Source organism: Carassius auratus, chromosome 2 (genome assembly GCF_003368295.1).
Source record: "Carassius auratus strain Wakin chromosome 2, ASM336829v1, whole genome shotgun sequence".
Taxonomy (NCBI): Eukaryota; Metazoa; Chordata; class Actinopteri; order Cypriniformes; family Cyprinidae; genus Carassius; species Carassius auratus.
Window position 1 is genome coordinate 26,743,372 of NC_039244.1, and position 24,194 is coordinate 26,767,565.

General features: G+C 36.6%; 1 protein-coding gene across 1 annotated transcript; it reads left to right on the forward strand.

Moving 5' to 3' along the window:
* Nucleotides 1-288: 288 nt before the first annotated feature.
* LOC113038669 (receptor-type tyrosine-protein phosphatase N2-like) lies at nucleotides 289-22,051 on the forward strand. The gene is made up of 24 exons (XM_026196268.1): nucleotides 289-313; nucleotides 425-576; nucleotides 5,512-5,562; nucleotides 7,006-7,119; nucleotides 7,287-7,377; nucleotides 8,511-8,628; nucleotides 8,885-9,179; nucleotides 9,703-10,035; nucleotides 10,112-10,155; nucleotides 10,419-10,744; nucleotides 11,409-11,495; nucleotides 14,371-14,450; nucleotides 14,564-14,628; nucleotides 15,168-15,380; nucleotides 15,467-15,664; nucleotides 16,494-16,641; nucleotides 16,784-16,857; nucleotides 17,428-17,505; nucleotides 17,725-17,844; nucleotides 18,123-18,289; nucleotides 19,280-19,333; nucleotides 21,152-21,216; nucleotides 21,323-21,396; nucleotides 21,482-22,051. The coding sequence occupies exons 2-24, from the start codon at nucleotides 501-503 to the stop codon at nucleotides 21,551-21,553; spliced, it is 2,943 nt and encodes a 980-aa protein (XP_026052053.1). The 5' UTR covers nucleotides 289-313; nucleotides 425-500; the 3' UTR covers nucleotides 21,554-22,051.
* The last annotated feature ends 2,143 nt before the right edge of the window (nucleotides 22,052-24,194 follow it).

The window sequence follows — 24,194 nt, forward strand, 5'->3', positions numbered from 1 at the left end:
TTTTGTCTTTTTTTTAATATGTCTATATAGTTTTTATAATATTTTATTTTACTCGTAGTAATTTTAGTATATGAAGTTAAACTAAATGAAACGTTACCTCGGCAACTACCTATATATTTAATGTTTTTATTTGGTTTTATGTAGTTTTTAGATAGACTTTTTAATTTACCCACAATTAGAAGGAAAATTTAAAAAAACGGTCTAAGTTTTTGTAATGTTGTCTTCTGCCTCAGCAGCACTAGCGTGCTCGTGTGTCCGTGACGTCAGAGGCGAGTCGCTGTTCAGTGCTGATTCTAGCGGCGCGCGGACTGCGGTGAGCGCTGGCAGGTTTTGCGTACGCTTGACGTCTCCTTTCTCTTTTCACTCTCTCTCCCGTTTCTCCCTCATTCTCCATACCGTTTCCATCCATCCTCCATTAACTCAGACCTCGCGGAAAGAAGGAAATACACCGTTGGAATGGATTCATAACGAGCAGATGAGATGGACGCGTGATCGGAAGAATGGAATCGTTTCACCTTTTTCTCACAATCCTCGCGCTTCGGGCCAGTCTCGCCTCCGCGGCAGATCGAAAATTCGGTAAGTGTTTTATAGTGTGTGTGGAATTCCATAGGGAAGGTGAGAAGAAGCGCGAGCGCGAACTCAGTGTCTCCCCTCCGAGTCGATTCCGATGGTTCGTGACTGTTTTGTGGACAGTTTGTGTGTAATCTGACGGGCGGATGAGATGATCTTCCTTATTGAGCGAATAAAGAATCGACAGGGAATGGAATATCATAATTAAGCTTCATTTCAACACGGGTAAATCCAACAGTCTCTCCATTCTCGGAAATGGCTTGGTTACTTGTTTACATTCAGTGATTTTAAGTCTTGTAATGAGAGACTGTGAAGCTGTTGAACTTCATACAGTCTTTGGGTCATTACATAATTGGGTCCAGAGCTTGAGAAACGATTGTGGACACACGGCCTGTTATCTTATCATGACAAATTCTCATCATGTTATTAGTCTAAACATCAGATGGTTTGTGTGTTCAGGAGGGCCTCTGTCTGCAGACAGTGCAGCAGCACAGGAAATGAAGCATCACAGATTACAGCTCGCCCCTGCTCACAGCATGAACCACAATAACAGAGTTTATACGGGGTCTGTGTGTGTCAGAAACCCAGCCCAGAAAAAGGTCATTCTGACTGTCAGTCATTAGAAACTGCAACCATGGCAACAGGTTGCAGGATGGTTATTTCATATTGAATTGATTGCTGTAGACCACATGAATGGCTGAATGGATGTACATTATAAACTGACATAGTAGTCAGTCAAAAGATCAGGACTCAGAGCGTAAAACAGGAGTTCCAAGACTTTCAAAGGTGAATATATATATATATATATATATATATATATATATATATATATATATATATATATATATATATATATATATATATAACTGAGATGTCTGGTGTGACTACAACTAGTTAGCCAAAAAATATGAAAACACTTTTGAAATTAAATAATTTTTATGTCCTAATTTATAGTTAATTTACTCTATGCTTGATTTTTGTCAGTTCGAAGGCTTAAGAATTATGTTAAAAAATTAAAATAAATAAATAAAAATTTTACATTTAGAGTGATATTGCAGTTACAGATAAATCTAATTTATTGATTGTGTAAAATTAATATATGGGCAAATTTAAAACCTGAGTTAAACCGTTGCACAGAATGATTCATTTAATAGTGAAAGTCCAGTTTATTCTATAATTATATCTGTTTGTTTCCTGGTGACATTTTAATCTATGCATTAATGCCATATTTATTATTGTTTTATTTTATCAATTTTATTCTATTGTCTGTTTCAAAGGAGCCCAAACGTTTTATTTTGAAGAGCCAAAAATCAAACTTGATCATGGGCCAAATGTTATAAGCAAAGAAAAATGTTGCAATATATCAAACGATAGTATATTTAAAAATGATAATAAATAATTACATTAACATTTGTAATTATTTATAATAATCAAGTATCCTTTTTATGTAAAAAAATAATAATAATAAACAAAAAATGTTAAAACAAAAATATAAAAAATATTTTTTTCTCATTTTGTTTTTGTATTAAAATAAATCTTTGATTTAAACCAAATATAAACTGGTAGTTGTGTTAAAGTGATACAACATTTGGCGAAAGGTTTTTCTGTTAAATAAAATAAAGCACTCTGAAGGTATGCCTTTTGGAAATAATTCTCATTCAAAAAAAGGAAGTAGCTTAAGTGATAGATTCTTCAGTAAAATTGTAATTTTGTTTGTCAAAAAGAAATATGCATAATTTTGCTTGGAATATATAAGTTTGCAATATGTGGTGTTGCATAGTGTATTAATACAAAAATGAAAAGATGTCATTGTTTTTAATTGTTGAAGATTCAATTGTAATTCTCTCCTGTAAAATTACAGGAAATTCATGGCAACTGAGTTGCAGTAAATATACAATAAATTATAATAAATTACAGCATTTTACTGTAATAATGCTACTGTAATCAAAGTAGCACTGCTGTATAAATACAGTACATAACTTTAATGTCTTAAATAACAGTATATTACCTGTATATTACTTGCAGTTAAATTCATGCCAATTAGTTGCCTGGAATTTCCTGTAAAATTATAATACATTTTGAACAGTGTAGATACTGCCACAGGAAGTTACAGAGAGCACATATTACACTCATAAAATATGCTGTTTCAGTGTTAACAGAATTTATTGTCTGTCTATCAATCAAGCTTCTGCACTCAGCCCTCAGATGTTGCCTCATACAGAAGCTGACATCACGGTTACACAGGAAACTCACCTCGGTGTCTCATCATTTTAGTTGATGAGTCATGAGTGTCAGTGGATGTATTTGAGAGGATGTCAGTGAGGAGACAGTCTGTCCACCATCATTCTGATGAACTGTGACTGCAGCTTCACACTGCCTCTCCCAAAACTGAGCACGCAAACTGCTCTCCATAGTAACAGAAAGGTTTTAATAGAAATATAAAAGCAAGCATGCATTATGACGTTGTTTATGTGTATATGTGTCATGTGTGGGTGCATCCTGTTTGTGTGAATACAATCAAGCATCTTATGAAGAATGAGATGGGTGTGTGTATATTAACTTTCCAATTGTTGAGCTATTTAAATACTTATATGTGGATTATTTGGATGATTAAACAAGGTATTTATAATTTTTAAAGTAAGTAATAAAAATCAAGTGAACATTAGGCTATATGTCCACTGGGCTGTTTAGCTCATTTTAAATGATTATCTAGATAAACATCTTAGGGCTCTGTTGCTACTTTTTCTTTTTTTAAATCAAATCCTTATTTAATCTAATCTTACATTTAATTCATAATGCTTTTTTGCTATTTAAAATATATATGTATATATCAATACACAAGCTGTGAAGACTATTTTATGAATCAGACTAAACATGCAGGACTTTCAGAATTTCGCTGATTATTTGAAACGGGTCAGCTATAATTGATGAGTTTTTTTAAACACACAATCATGACAGTCAACGTTAAAACCAGAACAGATGAAGCAAAGAAGAATCAGGCTTAAATAAAACCAGAAGAACGGATTCACGGCTTGTTAATCACACATGAGTAGATGAGGTAGATGAGTAGATGACTATTCAGATCCTGAGAAATAGCTATTTTCTGCTGAGACACTTGGTGTGAGAGGGTTTGTGTGAGAAGAATTTACTATGAATGATTTGTATGAATGTCAAACACTCTTTGGTAATACCATCACCAGTGAGCAACAGAAATTTTAGACAGTGTCTGACAGTAAAGTTATATCATCATCTTCATGACAGATTTTTGTAACAGCAACATAATTATGTGATGTTTTTCGGTTGTTGGTCTTTATGCAGGTGTGATGAGGCTGTGCAGAGCTAAGCCATCTGTCTCAGCTGGTTTAATTAAGAAACAAGAAATCCCAGCTGTTAGGATGAGGATATTGAGCAACTGAATATACGCAAAAATGCTGTGAAGGGATGTTTAACATTTTTCTGCCCTCCCTCTTCTAAAACCTCACCTGCAGAGATATGTTGTACCACAGCAATGCCCATGGTACAAAGGCAGCGTGCAGCCCAGAGAAAAAGATTTGATTGCTCAGATTTCTTTAATACCCACTGTAAAAACTAATCTATAGAATTTACCCAATAAATGTGAGGTAACAATTTGCATCGACTTTGGTGGGGTAGATTTAATCCCATATATTGAGTATAAACTATCTGAAGTAAAAAGCTATTAAATGCTTGCATAAATTGGGTAACAATACCTCACATTTATGTATATATTCAACAGCTACTTACTCATTAAAATAAGGTAAAAAATATCTCAGCAAAAATAAAATTTAGTTAAAAAGTTAAAAAGACAGTTCAGCTCATAATTTATTCATGCCGCAATGCATGATGGGAGCAATGGATGAGTTTTTATTGGCTACAACATGTTTTTTTGATGGTCACCATTGTTGTGATGCTCACGCTGATTCCTGATGTCTGTGTTTCTAAACGTAATAATTCTTTCTTTATGTAGAACTAACTTTTAAAAACATCTCATATTATGCCAAAAAATGCTGGATTCCTATCCCCCCACCACCACTTAATTTATGTACACATTAAAGAAACTTGAACTGACACATTCAGGTCATTCCATGACAATTAGTTCAAACAACAATCAATAGCACACATGATTGTCTTTGCGCTGGTCTGTCTGTTATCATTCTGTTACCACAGCCCCACAAAGTCTAAAGTAAACATCTGAAGGTTCAAGAACCCAACTAAAGGAAACATTGACCACTATAATGGTAACACACAAATTGTGATTTTCTAGTTTGGTGAGACTGCTTGTTAACATCAGATGTCTTTAATAATGGTCAATCATGACCCAATTAACTTCTTAATTATCTCATTAACTTCAACTCTGCTTCAGTGTTACTTTTAACACTGCTTCAGTGTTTATATGAGTCCACACTCAATCAAAAACGCAGCCTGACGCATGCGCAATTTAAAGCAAAAAAACTCACGGTTTGGGGGTATATTTTACTGCATTTTTCTATGTGATGGTTCTTACTGTTGATGAATGGGTAGCATATGTAGAATTTACCCATTACTTTAGAATTCGTTGGCTGCCTGCAATAATCATGTACATTTTATATGAATTCCACAGATTATATTTACAACTCTCCAAAATCACTTTTTTCAGTGCCCAGGAGCTCTCATTTGTAATTCTTTGAAATGCCTTTGTCATTTGTTTCTTTAAATGTTCAAGCTTTTCAATTTGGGTGGATTCTGATCAGTTGTCAATGTATTTATCCTTTATCCATCTGAAAGTGATTACAACAATATTCTTTCTCTGTGTCATTATCATTGTTTCTGTGATCTGGACATCACGATTCTAATAGAATTGAGAATTATTCAAATTTTGATAATTGTCCTTTTTGTGGCCCTTTATTTCTATTTCTTAAAATTATTTTTCTCTCTTTCTCTCAGGCTGCCTGTTTGAAGAGGGTCTGTGTCTGAACTATGAAATCTGTCTTAATGGTAAGTCCCACACACACACACACACACACACACCCATTCTGCACCTGCAGTCTCTGTAGATGACATGCATCATGCTGTTTGATCGAGCACTCGGCTTTTATTTTCATCTGGATTTAGCAGCTGTGTGTTTGTTGTCTAGCATCATCATAAATACAATGCATTTTACATTTATGTCACAACAAATGCAGACTCTCACTCGTCCTGTCAAAAACACAAACACCAACACCCATGCTGTGTTTAATATCATTAAATTCTTCTCCGCAAAGGTTGAAAGTCAGTATTTTTTGATGGCATAATATGTTCCCACGTTCTGTCAACGAGAGGGTAATATGAATGAAATCATTCACATGTGGGCCAGGCGATATCAGCCAATCAGACTTAACTTACTCTCTTACACATATGAATGGGTTATTTTTAATTTCATTCAGTGTGGCCTGATAGCAGAAGATACATCACTGTTTTCTTCAACTCTTTATTGTTCAATTATTAAAAAAAAGAAAGAAAGAAAAGAAAACAGAAATATTCTGGATTTGTGTTCATTATTTAATATTGACAATGAAGAGATGAAAGTAAGTTTCAAGAAATAGATTTAAAATGACCAAAATAACCTGTGAAAGGTGTTGAATAGAAATAAATAGATGAATAGATAGAAATGGCTCATATATCATAAACATATATAATAATATAAATGTTTATTAACACAAATATTATATATCATTACATATAAACATACTGTTACTGTATAAATTATATCAACAATTATTATAGTAATACACATTAAATAAATATGTGTAAATCCTATTATTAGATAATTAAGTGAATTAAATATTGTACTAATGAAAGTTCCTTTGTCTTATTTGATTCCTTCTTTTTATTTGGAAATGTATAGGCAAAACAAACAGGTAAAATTGGTCATAACAGATGAACTAGTCTGGTATAAATGCAAAAACAGTTTCACAGTATGTAAAAACAAAACAAAAGACTGAGTAAATCTGTTATAAAATTAGAGTTTAGACTCGTTTATAGCTGATATAAACACACATAATCAGTTTTATGGTTAATTATTTAATTAAATTTTTTCCATTTAATATTTTAATCAAAAATTCTTGAACCAAGAAGTATTATTTCATTTTTACCTCTTAATTTCTACTTTGACAAATAGGATTTGCATTTGCATAGCCTACCGAATAATAACACAGAGAGATGTTTCCCCTCGTGTGAGTATAAAATAAAGGTGCAGATGTAATTTTCTGTGCACACACACAGTGTGATCTTACTATCAGGCAGGTGACGGGGACTCCTGTTGGTCCTGTCTCAATTGGCCCTAGTGACTGTTTCTAATAAGCTGAGACTCTTAATAGATATAAACACACACACATAGCATGACGTATCGTGCACAAAACTGTCATTCTAAAGTGGCTGATGATTTGATTTTCTCTGTAGATGGCATGTTGGGCCGCTGTGAGACTGCGCCACTAACAGACGTCTACACGTATGATGTCACGCCAGCAACGGTACAAAGATTCCGCACGCTGCTTCAGAAACTGGCACACAGAGGTCGGTGCATTAATGTCACCATAAAAACCGCACCCATCACCGTCACCATGGTTATAAAGGCTACACCTAGAGTTCCTCAGAAGTCAAGGATCACATCATAGGCTCTGTGTGTGTGTGACAGTTCATGTAAGATGAGTGTTTGTTCTGCTTTCATTCTGTTCCTGCAGGGTTGTCTTGGGAAGATGATATCACACAACAAGTTTTATCGAACGAGTTCTCAAAACTACGCAGAGTTTCCCTACCATTACCAGAGCCCAGGTAAAGCACACTAGCATTTGCCAGTTAGTTCTCATTTGCATAGACCATGCCCAAACCAGCTCCATATAAGGGCTTTCCACACAATGTATGGGTTTTCATCTAGAATAGCATGTTCTTTAAAGATGTTCACTTCCCTTAAAGACAAATTGCAAGATCCTCGAGCATAATACCATCCTCAAAACCAGCTCAAAGACTATAAAAACCTTTTATACAGAGCTCTCATTAGCCAGCTATACACTGACTTGAGATTTATGCAGATTATTTGATTTATCACTGACTTGAGATTTATGCAGACAAACCTTGCAGCTCAAACTATAATGCACCATCTTATTTTTATGTATGTATGACATTTCATCTCAACAGATTTATAACGCTACTCAGCATTTTTGTGAATGTGTGGTTATTGGTGTTCCTACATTTTTCCATAAATGTTCAAATAAATTTTAGTACGGAAGACAATTCAGAGGCAGTACAGAAGAAAGTTCATAGGCAGATTTCATGCATGGTTAGTGAATGAGACTAAATGTTTTTGTTAAGCGTTATGAGGGCACATAGATTTTAATAAAATAATAATGTGCAAAGATAAATCATTTATAATTAACTCTGCAATATTCAATAAAAAGTTTCCATTTTTATTACATGTTAATATTTTAAAAGAAATTAAATGGAGACTTTTATCTGAGTCTCCTACTTTTCTCCTGCAAAAAAGCCTTTGTCTCTTACAGTTGTAAAGCATCAGTAATCTCACACACTGTGCTCAGATTTGCTTTAACTCATTAAACTAATCAAATGTCAGAGTGAGAATTTAATATGAACATGTTTCGTGGTAATCCCCCTAAACCAAATTATCTACTATACTCGCCACGTTAATTTTACAGCTTTTTATAGTCTATTCTCAATTCAGTTATATCAGTTCATCTGAGTAAAAGTGAATTAAATGATACATAATTGATAGAAGTAGGAGGTTTAGCAAGACAGTATATTCATAATACATTCGTAGTCATAGTTGTATAGTTTCTCAATAAATACAGTTTAAAGAAGCTTTACAGAGAATGTAATTTATCTCTTATTATTACACGTGATAGCCCTGCCAAATGATTCTTATAGTTAGGCTTGTTTTTATATTCTGACAGGCCGCAGGGTTATGGGACTCCTGTTGGAGACAGGAGAATGAAATCATCCGAGGCTGAGGTTAGGAAGACCCTGAAATACCTGCAGCAGCTGGGACTGTTTCCAAAAACATCACACAAGGTGCGTAAGTGTGTGTGTCCCAGGGCTGTGGTTTCGGTTCGCGTTAGGTCAGAAATTCACATTGGGCATCAAGTGGTGACCGAACACATTAGTAGAATTGTTCATCAAATCAAAGTAAACAGAAATCTTGAATAGGAAAATGGACAATTTGTTAAATGCACAAACACAGCAATTTACTAGTATATATATATATATATATATATAAATGATAATAGTTGGCGAAAATGGTTTAAATGTGTATATTCATCCTGTGTAGGGGGTGGAGCTTCACTATCATCGCCCAGAATCTGACTCCTCCCCTCCTGAGTTCATTCCAGAGGTGCCCTATCGATCAAAGTCCTACCCTGACCTCAGTCAATACCAGAGTGATGCAGCACAAGCTCCCCAGCAGGAAGAGAGGTCAGACCTGCTCACAGCCGCTCTACAGAAGTATTTCTCCAAGAACAAACCATCTCAGCCTGATCTGAGGGACAGATCCAGAACGGACCGACTCTACTTAAAAGATGGATCAACAAAGTCTTCCGCCAGTGACTCTCTTACACCTGTAGATGGTATGATGTTATTTTCTTTTCCTTCTTGCACCTGTTCACATGCAGAATATTAAAGCTTGTCTTTCCATGGACAATAAAGCAACACACAGTACCATAGAAAAAGTGCAGAATAGACTGTTGCACTCCAACAATAGCTTTATGTGAGGAGCATGCCAAAATTTTATGATTTTGTATGTAATTTTTCATTAATTTAGTAGAAAAAATTACAAATACACATATCCCAGTGTAATGCAAAGAGGGTTTTTTGGGGGGGGGGGGGGTTGCTTTTTAACTAGTGACACAGTAATTAGTAATTTTAAAATAAGTAAAAAGTACTTTCAAAATCTTGGTGTGTGGCATGTGGAGCAAATAACATAGAACATATAAAATAAAAAATGCAATAAAATAAAAATGTATTTTTACCTTAAATATTTTTCTAATTTTTTCTAAATAATAGTAATTGTCTTATGAATTATTTGAATTTGATATCATTATCATTACTGTCCAGATCTTAATGTGAAAAAATATTCCCTTTTTTTCACAGAATCCTTCATCTGGAAAGTTCTGCGTAATGTGGGAAGGGACAGTGTGGATGTGAAGAGTCTGAAGACAGCAGAACTGGATAAACTTGCTGTGCTTATCACAGACGCTCTGCAGGTGGTGGAACAGCAGGCACGTCAAGGAGAAACGCCCCGAGACCTGGAGACACAGCAGAGCTCTGAGGATGAGGCAGAAGACATGCAATATGACAACCAGCATCCTGAGAGTTATGCAATGCATCAAACCCCTGAAGACAATGCTCAGAATCAGAGGGAAGAGGATGAGGAAAATTCATCTGTCACTCAGAAGACAGTCCAAACCATCTCGCCTGTGACAGGTAACATCTTCTAAAGCAAATCCATTCACTCATACATAGAGAAGCATTTATAATGATCATGATTTTTCTTTTACAGAGGGACAGAGAGTAGTGGAGGAGAGGAGAACTATGGACAACATGGTAGTACTAGTGATGGTTGTATTAGGCCATAAACATACTTTATGCAAATACACAAACACCAATGTTTTCTGGCCACTCTTAATGTTAGATCTGCAAACCTCGAAATAAAATGTCAAAGTAGAATCTACCTTGAAAGAACTGGTATTCATTAGAATTGGCAACTTTTCAGGTTTTCAGATTTTCCTGTATGGGATTGATTGAATGATAAATAAATATGGTGTGGAATTAATTTGCAATTCACCTGTGTCTATTTCCTGTTTAAGCAGGATGTGGGCTTTTTAGGAAAGCTGCTGGAGTACCTGGATAAAACCTCTAACTCCGAACCAGAAACTGTTAATAGGGGACAGGGTGTGTCTGTGGAGACCGTTCTTAGCCGGACGACACAACGAGAAGTGGGGATGCAGAAAAAGGCCATAGAGAGAGTGGAGGAGGTAGAAGGCTGGCTCCATGCAGCAGCTTTAGCACCCTCCTCTGGGCTGAAGGAAAACCCTGCACCACACCGCAAAAACATGAAAGTACAGGATCTTCAGCTGGATGTCCAAAGCAACGCTAAAAATGACATATATGGATACATTATTACTGACACAGAGTGAGATATTTACATGTGAAGCTCTCTCTCCCTCTTTTCCTTTCTCTCTCAGTTAAATTTTATTGGCCAGTTTCTACACAAAATATTGCCAAAACATTCAGTCAGTTCATAAGCAATACTGTACTGGGAACAATTCCCACACCATGCTGTGTTTATTTGATCATCAACAAAAAAAATACAGTAAAAACAATAATGTAAAATAGAAAATATAATTACAATTTAAAATAACTGTTTTAGGTTTTAATATATTTTCAAATGTAATTTATTCCTGTGATGACAAAGCTGAATTTTCAGCAGTCATTACTGCAGTCTTCAGTGTCACATGATCCTTCAGAAAGCATTCGAAAGTGTTGTTCTGGTGCTAAAACATTTATAAGGATTCAGGATTGTTTGAGTAGTAGAAAGTTTGCAAGAATTGCATGTATTTGAAATATTGTTTGTAACATAAATTTACAATATTTACAGTAGCTTCTGGTCAATTAAATGCATCCTAATAAATGCATAATAACATTATTAAGTAAACATTAAAAATAATCTTAAAGTCCCCAATATTGTATAACAATTTTGTGCTTTACTTATTATTATAATTGTTATTGCAGTAGAATTAATAGCTTTTTAAGATCTCTTTTTAAAAAGAAAACATGTTTCTTTCTCTCTGGATCAGGAATCTTTCCACTGATAAGGGTTTGGAACTGATGGCTTTGGTGGCTCGTATTGCGAAGATTCAAATGACGGATTTCTCAGAGCTTTCGTGAGTCATGATTTTTTTATTTTGATATCTTGGACAAGAGAATAGGTTTAGAATATAATTGTAAATTTAGAAATGAAGTTGAGTAAAATATATATTTAAGTTATAATGGAAGGCATATTTAAATCCTAGTAGATTTATAAACATAGTTACAGTCAGCATGAAACGAAAATTTACTGTGTTCTCCATTTTTCTATGTTTTATTCATGTATATGTTTTATCTTTTAAAAATGATTTACTTCATATTTTTTAAATAGAATATCATAAATTGATCTTCTGGTGAAAAACAGGATTTTCTTTGGTGCCTGACTTCTGACTTCTCATTTAGTCCACTTAAACTCAACCCTTTCTTACAATCAACTGCAAGCTCGCATTCAGTTCTGCCACTATTCATCAACGACTGATGCACAGAACCAAGTCCCCAACCTACATTTTTTTTTTAAATAGAAAAAAAAATAATAATAATTTCACTTAAATGTACATCACAATACAGAAGACAAGATCTCCTTCTACTTCCTTTACATCATTACTTTTTTAAGGTCTGAGAATAATTTAGTGGGTGACTGTTTAGTTTTTAAAAATGCAATGAATTGTATTTATACGTTTTATGGTGTCATGAAACAGAACAATGCAACACAGGTAATGTATTATCCAAGCAACAGGTTTATTGCAGGTTGAAACATACAAGCATTGATAGCAGGTCAGTAATGGGTAAATAGATCAATGCAGAGGTGGTGGCAGTGGATAAGTCTTATCTGTCTCAGGTTAGGGATCAATGGTGTTTGTGAACTGGATCTTGAAGCAGGAGGCAGGCAACTGAAGACTGTGTGTCTTCAGCCGTTTGATCATCGATGGACCACTGAATAGAGCTGACTATGATGGCTGAAGTTAGAATGGGCTCTGAAGGAGTGGGATCTTCTTCAGGATGATATACACGAGACAGAGCATCAGCTTTCTGGTTCTTAATCCCGGGACGGTAAGTCACCGTGAAGTTGAATCTGGTGACGAAGATAGCCGAGTGAGCTTGACAGCTGTCACAGATACTCAAGATTGTGGTGGTCAGTGATGACTTCAAAAGGATGTTTAGCTCCTTACAGGCAGTGGCACCTTTCCTCTAAAGCCAGTTTAATTGCCAGCGGTTCACAGTTGCCGATGCTTTAGTTGGACTCCTCCGGGGACAGTCAAAGGCACATGGATGGAGTTTGGGAAGCTCAACCTGCCCCTAAGAGAGCATTGCTTCTACCCTAGTTGTGGATACGTCAGTCTCGGCGATGAAGTGGAGTTCAGGAGTAATACAACATACTTTTTGGAGTTGGCTGAAGGCGGTCGTAGCTTCGGAGTTCCAGGACAGAGACTTGGCCCCATTGCGTAACAAGGAGATGAGAGGTGAACAGATCTTACTGAAGCTGATGATGAAACTCCTGTAAAAGTTTGCAAGTCCAAAGAAGCACTGCCGTTCCTTGATGGACAGTTCATTCCGACAGTTTGTACAGCATAACAAATTACTCGTAATGGCCTGATGACGTGACAAACTCTGTTTTACATTCATCACCCTCATGTATCCAAACAAGGTTATATGCACTCTGTAAGTCCAAATTTGTGAAGATGCAAGCTCCTTGTAACTGCTCCAGGGCTGTGGGGACAAGAGGAAGAGGGTACAGGAACTTGACCCTCTGGGAGCTGAGAGCACGGTAGTCGATGCATGGGTGCAAGCGTCCGTCCTTTTTTCCAACGAATGAGAAATTTGAAGCAGCAGTGGATGGATAGATGGATGAATTCTTGCTTAAGAGTCTCCTCAATACACTCCTCCAGGTCCTTTTGTTCCAGGATGGACAGTAGGTAGACTTTACCACATGGTAGTGTGGCCCCAGGCAGCAGGTAGATTGCACAGTCCCGTGGCTGGTGAGGTGGAGGTTGGAATGGCCAGTATTCTTGAAGAATATCTTGCTGCTTGTTGGTGGCAGGACTCTCAATGGTAGTGGAACACACAGCAACATTTCCGGAAGAAGAGATTGATTTCTGAAGGAATTATTTGAATGCGGTCTTCTTGACAAGTTCACAAAGTAGTTCTCACTCCACTATTGAAGTTCTCCAGTGTTCCAGCCAATGAGAGGAGCAGGATATGATCAACGCGGTCTCATTCCACCCACTAGCAGCTGCTAGAGTGTGGAACTGAAGAGCATAGGCCGTGACTAAAGATTTTCCTTGACGGAGCTGGTAAAGTTGATCTTGCACAGATATTTAAGTGGTAGTTTGACCGAAGACATCTTTGAAATGCATGGTGAAAGCCACTTAAGATTTGGAAATGGGCCCATTCGCATCCCACATGGCACATGCCCACTGCAGTGCTCTGTCCAGATTACAGTGAAATTATTATTATTGGCAAACAACTGTGGCTGCATTTCAAAGAACAGAGAGCATTGTAATTGGAACTTGCTGCATTCGCTGTTCGGGCCAAGGGACTGGTGGAAGCAGATGGCGAAGAAGTGGTGATGGGTGGCAGATTACACTCTTATCTATTGCAGGTTTGGGATCATTGGTATTTGTGAGCTGGATTTTGAAGCAGGAGGTGGGGAACTGAAGTCTGAAGGAGGTCAGCGTGAATCGCTCAGGTAAGTGCATGCAGGTAGGTTGTCGGGTAAGTGTCCAGGAGTGAACGACAGGACCAGACAATGGTGAACTGAAGTGTGCAGGATTAAAGACTGTGTGGTTGATGAGCAGTGACAGGTGGGCAGAGTGTTGGGGTCTTGTGTTGTGTATGATGCTGCTGATTCTGTGACATATGGTTAAAACACTAATATTAGGTATATTTAATATTTATTGGGCACTGACACAATTCCTCAAAAATAATTTGCTGTGTGTTTGTGTATTTGTATAGTGTTGTTAGCCCAGCTGTGATATTTCAGGTCCGTCCAAATGCTCGGAACATCACTACAGCGGATGTGGCTAATATGGCAGGTTAGTTTAGTGAGAGTTACCTATGCACATGATATACAAGATTAGTTGTTGTTTTTCTTTCACGAATGCCTCTGTTCAGATGTCCACTAAATTTGATTCTCCTCTTATATCAGTCAGTCGGAAGCATGAATTAGAGAAAGAAGTGGAAGTCAAGATTGTAGAGGCTGGAGTCACTGGTGTAAGATTCTTTCCACTTTATTTCATTCATTTCATTTCATTGTCATCTTTTCCCAAGGTGTGATATTCCCATTGTTAAGTTAATATCCAAATGGAATAAAATACAATTCTGTAATATCAATGTTTAAAATATACTGTATAAATACGGTTGGCAATCAAATCGATGCAAAAATTTAAATTGGTTGAATCATATATGGAGAACCCCCAAAAAGTTATTCAAGGAACTTGCAGAATGGAGCTCGTAAGTCCTGCAAAATAGCTGAAGATGTCTAATAGTTTACCTAGTAACATCTTAAGGTTTTGAGGCATTTGAATCATGTAATAAACCTACCCAGGTTCACAATATGATCTAAATCACCTTCAAAAGGATGGCGAAAGGTTCTCCATGAGGTTCTGCCAGTGTCTGAGAAATAAAGAACAAAATAATAACACATTCTGACCATAACTGTAGCATTGTCTTTGTAATATATATTGGCTTTAGAAAGACAAATGCACTTTCACATTTTTTTTATTTCGACTTGTCTTTGTCTTTCTTTAAAGAGGAGCAAACTGAATCAGATTCCCACTAAGTACAGTCGCTCCGAGTCTCTGAAGTTTCTGATTTTGACTGTGATTTCCATCATCTGTATAACTGGAGTATTGCTGGCATCCAGTGTGATCTACTGTCTGCGTCACCGCTCTCATCACAAACTCAAAGAGAAGCTCACCAACCTTGGATCTGACCCCACCACTGATGCCACTGCTTCCTACCAGGTACCATAGAGAGTGTGTGTGTGCAGGGCTGTTTGTTTGAGATTATTTCCTGGATTGATAAATTCAAAATTTCCATCTCTCTCTAGGAACTGTGTAGGCAGCGAATGGCAGTAAAACCTCCTGTAGAGAAGTTGGAGCCTATTCACTCTTCTCGTATAAACAGTTTGTCCTCTCAGCTGAGTGACGGCCCATTGCCTAGCCCCTCTGCACGCACTAGCACCTCCTCCTGGAGCGAAGAGCCCGCCCACTCCAACATGGACATCTCTACTGGTCACATGATACTGGTACATAAACCAACACAAAAACACTGTTGAAATTTTAAAATGCAACACAGATGCCTCTATTCAGTGATAACTGGTACCATGGCAAAGCTTATATCTTCATTAACAAACATTAAAACCTTTTTTTTTATTTTTATGAATGTATCATTATGTATTGTCTTGTAAAATACCAATGTAAGGATAAAAAATAAGACATTAACTCCTAAGTATTACAATGTAGTTTTAAATCTTGTTTTAATTTCATTAACTTATTTAAAATCATAAGATTTTTTTTTTTTCTTTTCAAATCTATTATTGTTATTTGTTGTTTATTTGTAGTAGCTATTAGAGCGAGGATTGACAAATGAAGTTCATTATTGTTTTATAAAAATGAGAATGCGCAGATATTTCTGGTATGTAAAAAAGCATTAGATTGTTATTTTTTGTTAGTGGTTAATGTATAATGTATAATGTCTTTTTTTCATATTTAAAAAGAGGTCACTTATGCTCACCAAGGCTGTATTCATTTAATAAAAAAACAGTGAAAGCATTAAATATTGTGTAATATATATTACAATAGTGAATTACAATTATTAAATTGAATTAAAATAACTATTTTTCATTTGCATATTTTCTAGTTAAATTCATTTGTGTGGTGGCAAAGCAGCTATTAAACTTAGCTGAAATAAATTATTTAATTTCTTAAAAAAATAAACAATATACGGACTCCAAACTATTTACACTGTAGTGTGAGTTTCCATTTCATTGGGGACTAGTGAATTCTCTTTTACCATTGGATAATTGTACAATACTCTCAAAAACATCCTGAATGTGTCTCTGTATACACACATAGGCATATATGGAGGACCACCTGAAAAATAAGAATCGTTTGGAGTCGGAGTGGGAGGCTCTGTGTGCATACCAGGCTGAGCCCAATGCCACCACCATTGGCCAGAGAGATGGCAATGTCAAGAAAAACCGTGCTAGCACAGTCATAGCCTGTGAGTCCCACACAAACAAACATATCCACTTACAGGGTGCTTTGTTTGTTCAAGTACTGTAACCATTAGTGTGTTATTGAACTTCTGTGATGTAACTGAACTTTTCAGGTTACACAATAAAATGTTTGTTTGTTTTATACAGATGATCATTGCAGAATAACTCTGAAGGTGGAGAACAATCAAGGCAACTCGGACTACATCAATGCCAGCCCAATCGTGAGCCAAAACTACATACAATACTTCAGCAGAAAGCAACAAACTAGCTCAATCAGCACACTACATACAGAGTGCAAACACTACTATATCACATACTAGATAAACCATTAGGTTTGCTGCAGGGTGACTGCATCAGTAGAAAATACTTAGAGTTAATTACTTTGGATAGAAGGCATTGCTTGTCTCTGGACCATGAAAAAACTAAGAAACTGAGACTTGCTTTATCACCATTATATGCTGAAGACACTTAACTGGTTGCTATTTGCTGTCACAGTTAAAGTTATTTAACAAAATATTTAGCCGTCAACCTATCTCTCAGAACCATGCAGTATGGTAAATTTGCATGAAGCAAGTTGTATGCAGTCCAGATTTTATTAACACGTTTGCAGCATTAGCTGATTTGCATAAATGAATTGGGATAATGATGCAGACAGTGCATCCAAATAACCAACACTATTAGTGGGCGTAATTCATTCTTTGTGTTTCAATTCTCTTTCTCATGTGTATTATTGAAACCACATTCAGATTATGTAATGCAGAGGGGTTGATTGTGTTGTTTCTTACTCTTAGATGGATCATGACCCACGTAATCCTGCATACATTGCCACTCAGGGCCCACTGCCCTCCACCGTGGCTGACTTCTGGCAGGTAAACTGCATTATTGTTTGTAAGCTTGCACAAATGGTTTGGACAGTCTTGTAGATCGTGTTGGGGAGTGTGTTCATGTGTGATCTCTAACTCAAGGTCTGGGTGAGTCTGTGTGTGTGCAGATGGTCATAAAGAGTGTGTACGGGATGTGTCTGTGTAATGTGTGTGTTCTCGTGCAGATGGTCATGCAGTGTGTATGTTGTGTGTGTTCTCTTGCAGATGGTCTGGGAGAGCGGTTGTGTGGTGGTTGTCATGCTTACTCCTCTCACTGAGAACGGTGTGAAGCAGTGTTACCACTACTGGCCGGATGAAGGCTCCAATCTCTACCACATTTATGAGGTACTGTACATGCAAATATTGAATATACAGAGTGAGGATAGCTATCGTATTTTCCGGACTATAAGTCGCACTTTTTTTCATAGTTTGGCTGGTCCTGCGACTTATAGTCAGGTGCGACTTATATATCAAAAATTAATTTGACATGAACCGAGAGAAATGAACCAAGAGAAAACATTATATATTTTTTTCTATCCTGCCCACAGTGTAGGGATATTTTCACTGCTATGTCATGCTGTTTGGTATATTAACTCTTTTTTTCCTCATATGTGTGTGTGTAGGTTAATCTGGTTTCTGAGCATGTGTGGTGTGATGATTTCCTGGTTCGGAGTTTTTATCTGAAGAACATGCAGACTAATGAGACCCGTACGGTCACGCAGTTCCACTATCACACCTGGCTAAGTGACCAAACGCCCGAAACCAGCCAAACCCTGCTTGACTTCCGCAGGTACGCCTATGAAAGCATGAGCGTGTGCATGTGTTTCCTGTGTGTTGTGCAAGTCTATGTGTGTTTGTGTGTGTGTGTGTGTTTGTCAGCTCCTGAGCGGTTGCCAGTGTCATTTTTGTGGTCGTGCAGCTAGTTCACTGGCTCCAGTTGCATAGTCACAAAAGTGATCATTGACAACTGCGACTCTACATCCAAGTGCACCCTGGGATTCCAGCCCCTTTCTTTCTCTTTACCCTAAATCTGTTCAACCTTTCTGTCTGCTAACATCTGACCCATGATTTATTCCTTTTCTTCCCCTCTTAACTACAGTTCACTGCTCTCTCTGTCTTTCTTATTTATTCAGTGTTTCTCCAATCAGAATGGTTGTGTTTTGTTCCTGGCCCTGCTCCCGCTCATCTGAATAAACCTAGCAACAGGGTTTATAAGCATAAACCAGTAACATATCTGAAGCTAATATGACTGTATGCTTGTTCGGATCAGGTTTTGTCTATACTGTGCTGACCAAACAGCTTAGTAAATAGAACTGTTTAAGAAATTAATTAATAGAATAATGAATAATGTTTGAATGAAAATCAAAAAGGTGTGTATTAGGGTTAGGTTCAGGGGTTGTGGATGGAAAATATTGTTAGCTTAGTATAAAGTCAATGGAAGACAATGGAAAGCTCTCAACATGAAAAAAAAAAAACAACATGTGAGATTTGTCCTATGTAATTAATATTCTTTAATCCCTAAATCCTCAAATGATGGTGTTTTATTATCATTTTGATGTCGAAACCTTCTTTTAATGCCTTTAAGTATAAATATATTAATATTAAAATTTCTTACTGACCCCAAAATTTGAACAGTAGTGTATTTCATTTTTTTTTATATACTTTATTACATAAAATATACTCAGCACTTCATCCTTTTCTATAGAGCTTATAGCTGCATCAGGTTTCATGTGTGTGTGTGTCTGTGTTTATGATTGTATGTATAACTTCTTTCCAATAGGAAAGTAAACAAATGCTACCGTGGAAGATCCTGCCCTGTCATTGTTCACTGCAGGCAAGTACAAACACACACTTGAATAATGTGATATTTGATATAACGTTTCGTTTATAATGTAATATTACTTCCAGTTAGAGAATCCACAACTTCTGTCAACTTTATAAAATATTTTATGCAAGAAGTAAAATACAGTAAATAAATCATGTATTCAAAACAGATGTTCACTAAATGAGCAAAAGCAAAAAGGATATTCAATAATTTTCATATTTGTGTGACAGTGCACGATAATAAAAATAGATATTTACCAATGTGTTTTACTAAAACATAAAATAAAAAAAATGTTTTCTGTTGCCATGAAATATTGGAAACATTCACGAGTGAAATGCCTTATAGACCAACGCTACTTTTGCGTCATCGAAGGGTAATGCCCCTTTTGGGGGAAAACAAACGGATTCCCCTTATACAGAACTCGCTCTAGTTTCTTGATAGCAAAAATGGCACAAACACACACACTCTCTTTTCCGGCAGAGGACCGTGAGCAGTATTTAAAGAAGCTACTGGATACGGTGTTTACAGAGGTGTCCCTTTGAAATGGTCGAAAACTGGATTAATGAAATACAGACTGTTCAGACATCTAACGTTACCATTATCAAGCATCCTATTATTTGTCATTAACACACTCACAGTTTGATAAACTAGATGATGAGGCCATGTCAAGAGGAGTCGGTGGTTTACTTGGATCATATTTCACTTGATTTAAGCTATTGACAGTTTTGTTGTAGACTAGCTATACTACTCAGAACGTTTGCTCTCATTAGGCAGGCTACCTTGGCTGTTAACTGATTTTACGTTTGAAATATTCGCAGGCTAGGACTAAACAATATATGTTTGAAATTGTTTCTGACAGGCCTGTACAAATCAGAAACAATGAAAAACAAAAGGTCCCTGGAGCGAGTTCTGTATAAGGGGAATCCGTTTGTTTTCCCCCAAAAGGTGCGTTACCCTTTGATGACGCAAAAGTAACGTTGGTCTAAAGACAACCATTAACTACTTTTTCAATATTTATTTAAAACCCAACACAAACTCTCAGATGTTCAGCAGGCCATATTCAGGGCACTTTGGCTTAGTAAACATGGTTTTAAGAGTACAAAAGCTAAAGATGCACCTACTCTCCAATGCTGTGTTTGTTGTGTCATGCGGTGGCCGCAACTTCCAAAAGACAGATGGTTGGAAGAAAACATGTTTGGCTGTTTTCCCTGCCCATGGTGTCATAATGACATCAGTAGGAAGACAAAGTCATGTGAGAGGCAGAACAAGTTGTTACAGTTTGACTAAAGGGTAAAAAAAGACAAGGTTTATTAAAGGAACAGTTAACCCAACAATGTATTCAGATTCAGGCCATCCAAGATTTAGATGGGTATTTTTCTTTCATCAGAACAGATTTTGAGAGATTTACCATTACATCACTTTCTCACCAATGGATCTGCAGTGAATGGGTGCCCTCAGAATAAGAGTTCAAAAAGCAGATAAAAACATCACAATAATCCACAAGTTATCCACACTACTCAAGCCTATCAATTAATGTCTTGTGAAGCGTAAAGCTGCATTTTTGTAATAAATCCATTAAGATGTCCATAATCCGTAATATTGCTTTTTACAGCGGATTAAGGATTGTTGTAGACTGGACTGGTATTTTAAAGTTAAAAGGCTGTAATGGTAGATTTGTTTCTTAGAAACACTCAGCTTTTACTTCAAAATACATTAATTGATGGACTGGAGTCGTGTGGATTATTGTGATGTTTTTATCAGCAGTTTGGACTCTCATTCTGACGGTCTGGCTGAATTCTATTTTTTTATCTTGCTTTTCTCCATCAGTGACGGAGCTGGACGGACTGGGACATACATTTTGATTGACATGGTGTTGAATAAAATGGCCAAAGGTAAAGACAAAGAAAGTTGATTATCAGATATCAGTGGGTGTTCAGTAATATTTTTCACATTGTGGAGGTCAGTATAAATATTGATAAAAAATGCTTTGCTTTACAGGTGCAAAAGAGATTGATATTGCTGCTACGCTGGAACACCTGAGAGACCAGAGACCCGGCATGGTTCAGACCAAGGTATATTCACACACATACCCACAAATAATCTGAAACACACAATCTCTTTTCATGCTGACACATGCTGTGTCTGTGTCTTTCTCAGGATCAGTTTGAGTTTGCACTGACGACTGTAGCTGAAGAGGTGAACGCTATTCTCAAAGTCCTGCCACAGTGATACTTCCTTCTTACTTTTCTCATTCTGTATATAAACTGGTCCCATTTCTGAGAGGATACATGTCCTAAAGAATCTATTTTGTCTGTAAATTATATGTAATGGTAATTAGGAATTGTGTATTGTTTTAATTTTGTGTAATTATAAAAACTTCATTTTATTTTTCTCTGTCATTGTTTCAGATTTTAATTACTCTCTCATCATGGCTATTATTTTGCACATTGCACAGAAAACAGGACAGATCTGTTCTAAATATATAGTTAATTGGACCTGAATTTATTAAACTAATCTGTATGTGCTTCGTTATAGAACTGTGTTCTATGAGTTGTGACAACTGCAGTTTATCTGATCATTAGAGACTTGTACAAAGCCTAAACATCTTTCATGGAAACAATTGCTGCCTTTCCAAGCCAAGGAAACGCTCACTAAATCATGATGTTTAACTTGACCCGAACTTTTATCATAAGACTATATACTCTTGGGAAGCACTACCACTTTAATTTGGTGTTTAAAATGTTATCTGTGCACACAAAAAGTGTGGACAGCAAGAGAAATGCATGCAAGACCGGTGCAGTGGTGCTTTATGAACTTCCAGTAAACTTGTGCATAGAAAATGTAAACAAATAAAGACTTAATTTTTAATGTGAGATTACAAATACAGTGATATCCATGCTTTTATCAAGAAGTTTCATGAGTATAAGGAGGAGTTCAGGTCAATAAATATCCACAAGAGCAAAAAACATTCACTTTAATAAGAAGCATCAAAGCAAACAAGAGAATAAGGTTCTGGATAAGGGGCCTGACTCGAAAAACACCTCCTACACCAACATGTAAACCTATATCAGGCTGTTCCTGCACTGTCTGCAAAGATTCATTAGCGGATATGCTGTAAAAGAGATTTTGTGATGGGCCGGTTTGTTTCTGTAACCTGTCTTGACTGTACGAGTAATCATTGTTAAAACCTCAATGATGAGATCGATTCATTACTAAAAAGCTCATCTGTATGACTAAGTTTAGTCTGTGGATATTTCGATTCAACATTAACAGACTGTAAGTGTGTATTGCAACTGAATAACTGAAGCGGTTTTGATCCAGTGCAGCTCCATAATAAAGTTTCATGTGTTTGTTAAGTAAAGCACAAAGTCCTGAGTGTTTAAACACGCATACACATTCATTCTCAACCATGTGTTTACACACAGTTTAATAAACTACTTATTTTGGCATTTGACATTGGTGAAAGCTTATGTTGTTTCAAGCTAGCGCAGCTAACCCATCTTTGGAAACATCAGTTACAAAAGACCTTATTTATAGTTTTAGCAGCTGTTTTTTTAAAAGATCCAGTAACAGTGGAGATCACACTTTAACCATAAGAGACTGTCTTTGTAGAAATGCACAAACTGTTCATGATAGGGAAAAAAAAAAAATCTATATTTGAGAATTTCTGCAAGTTACTGCATGATGCTGTTTTTTTTCCCCTTCATAATTTTAAGTTTCTATTGGATTTTCTATTACAGTGTATTGCATCATATGCATTTTATGGACGTGTTTTCTGGTTACGTCTAGATGGGATACAGCCATGGCCAGATTATCCTGCTGTGGCATGGGTTATGGGAACAACAATACTGTGTCATTTTTGTCAAGCTGATACTGAACAACAATTAATTACTGTATTTGCATTATTGTAAGGTAGGTTTAATGTTGGGGTAGCATCTAATATGTATCAAATGTAATTTATTTTTATTTTCCAGCAGTAGCTACATCCTTTCTAGCCACAAGTTTTCTCTTCTTCCTTACTCCTGGCAAAAGAAGGCATTCATTGAAATATCTCCTCTTTTTATTTTCTTAATTTCACCACAATGAGTACATATTCTTTACTTTAATGCGTCATTGCCTTAATAACATGTATATTAAACCACTATTTCAGAAACTGACATCTGAAGGACATGCAATGTGAAACGTGTTGGGTATAATGTAGTGGGTTGTTGTTTTTTTTTAGATAATTTAATAAAGTGTGTTAAATCTCTCTCTCTCTATTAATTAGAGAACACAGAGGACTATATAATCTCACTGTAGTGTTTAAGTGCCTCCATTACCGTGATTTAAATATAGAATTTACAGAAGCAAAAGAAACATCCAAACGTTGAGTGGCAGAGACTTCTATTTTGTAAATTGTGACTTTTGAACAGGAAGTTTCCGTGTCATCTGTAGCAGGAGCATTTTTCACGGGTCCTTGAAGTCCTGCTGTGTCTGTGTGGTCCTGGTGAAAATGTCCGCGATAACTCGTATCGAGCAGCGTCATCGAGGGTTGTTTCGTGTTTTGGGCTGTAACCCGGGGCCCATGACACTGCAGGGCACCAACACGTACCTGGTCGGGACAGGCAAGAGGTAACGTACAACAACACTCAATGACGATAAATGTTCTTGTTTGAATCATTTTCCACGTACAACGTATTTATTGAGCGTAACTAGTGTGTGAATGTTTAATGTGTGTGTGTGTGTGTGTGTGTGTGTGTGTGTGTGTGTGTGTGTGTGTGTGTGTGTGTGTGTGTGTGTGGGTGTGTGTGTGTGTGTGTGTGTGTGTGTGTGTGTGTGTGTGTGTGTGTGTGTGTGTGTGTGTGTGTGTGTGTGTGTGTGTGTGTGTGTG

Coding starts and splice junctions, on each gene's coding strand:
- LOC113038669 (XM_026196268.1), top strand. CDS start 501: ATGGAATCGTTTCACCTTTTTCTCACAATCCTCGCGCTTCGGGCCAGT. Junction 11,496..14,370: donor ACGGATTTCTCAGAGCTTTC/GTGAGTCATGAT, acceptor GTATTTGTATAG/TGTTGTTAGCCCAGCTGTGA. Junction 14,451..14,563: donor GGATGTGGCTAATATGGCAG/GTTAGTTTAGTG, acceptor CTCTTATATCAG/TCAGTCGGAAGCATGAATTA.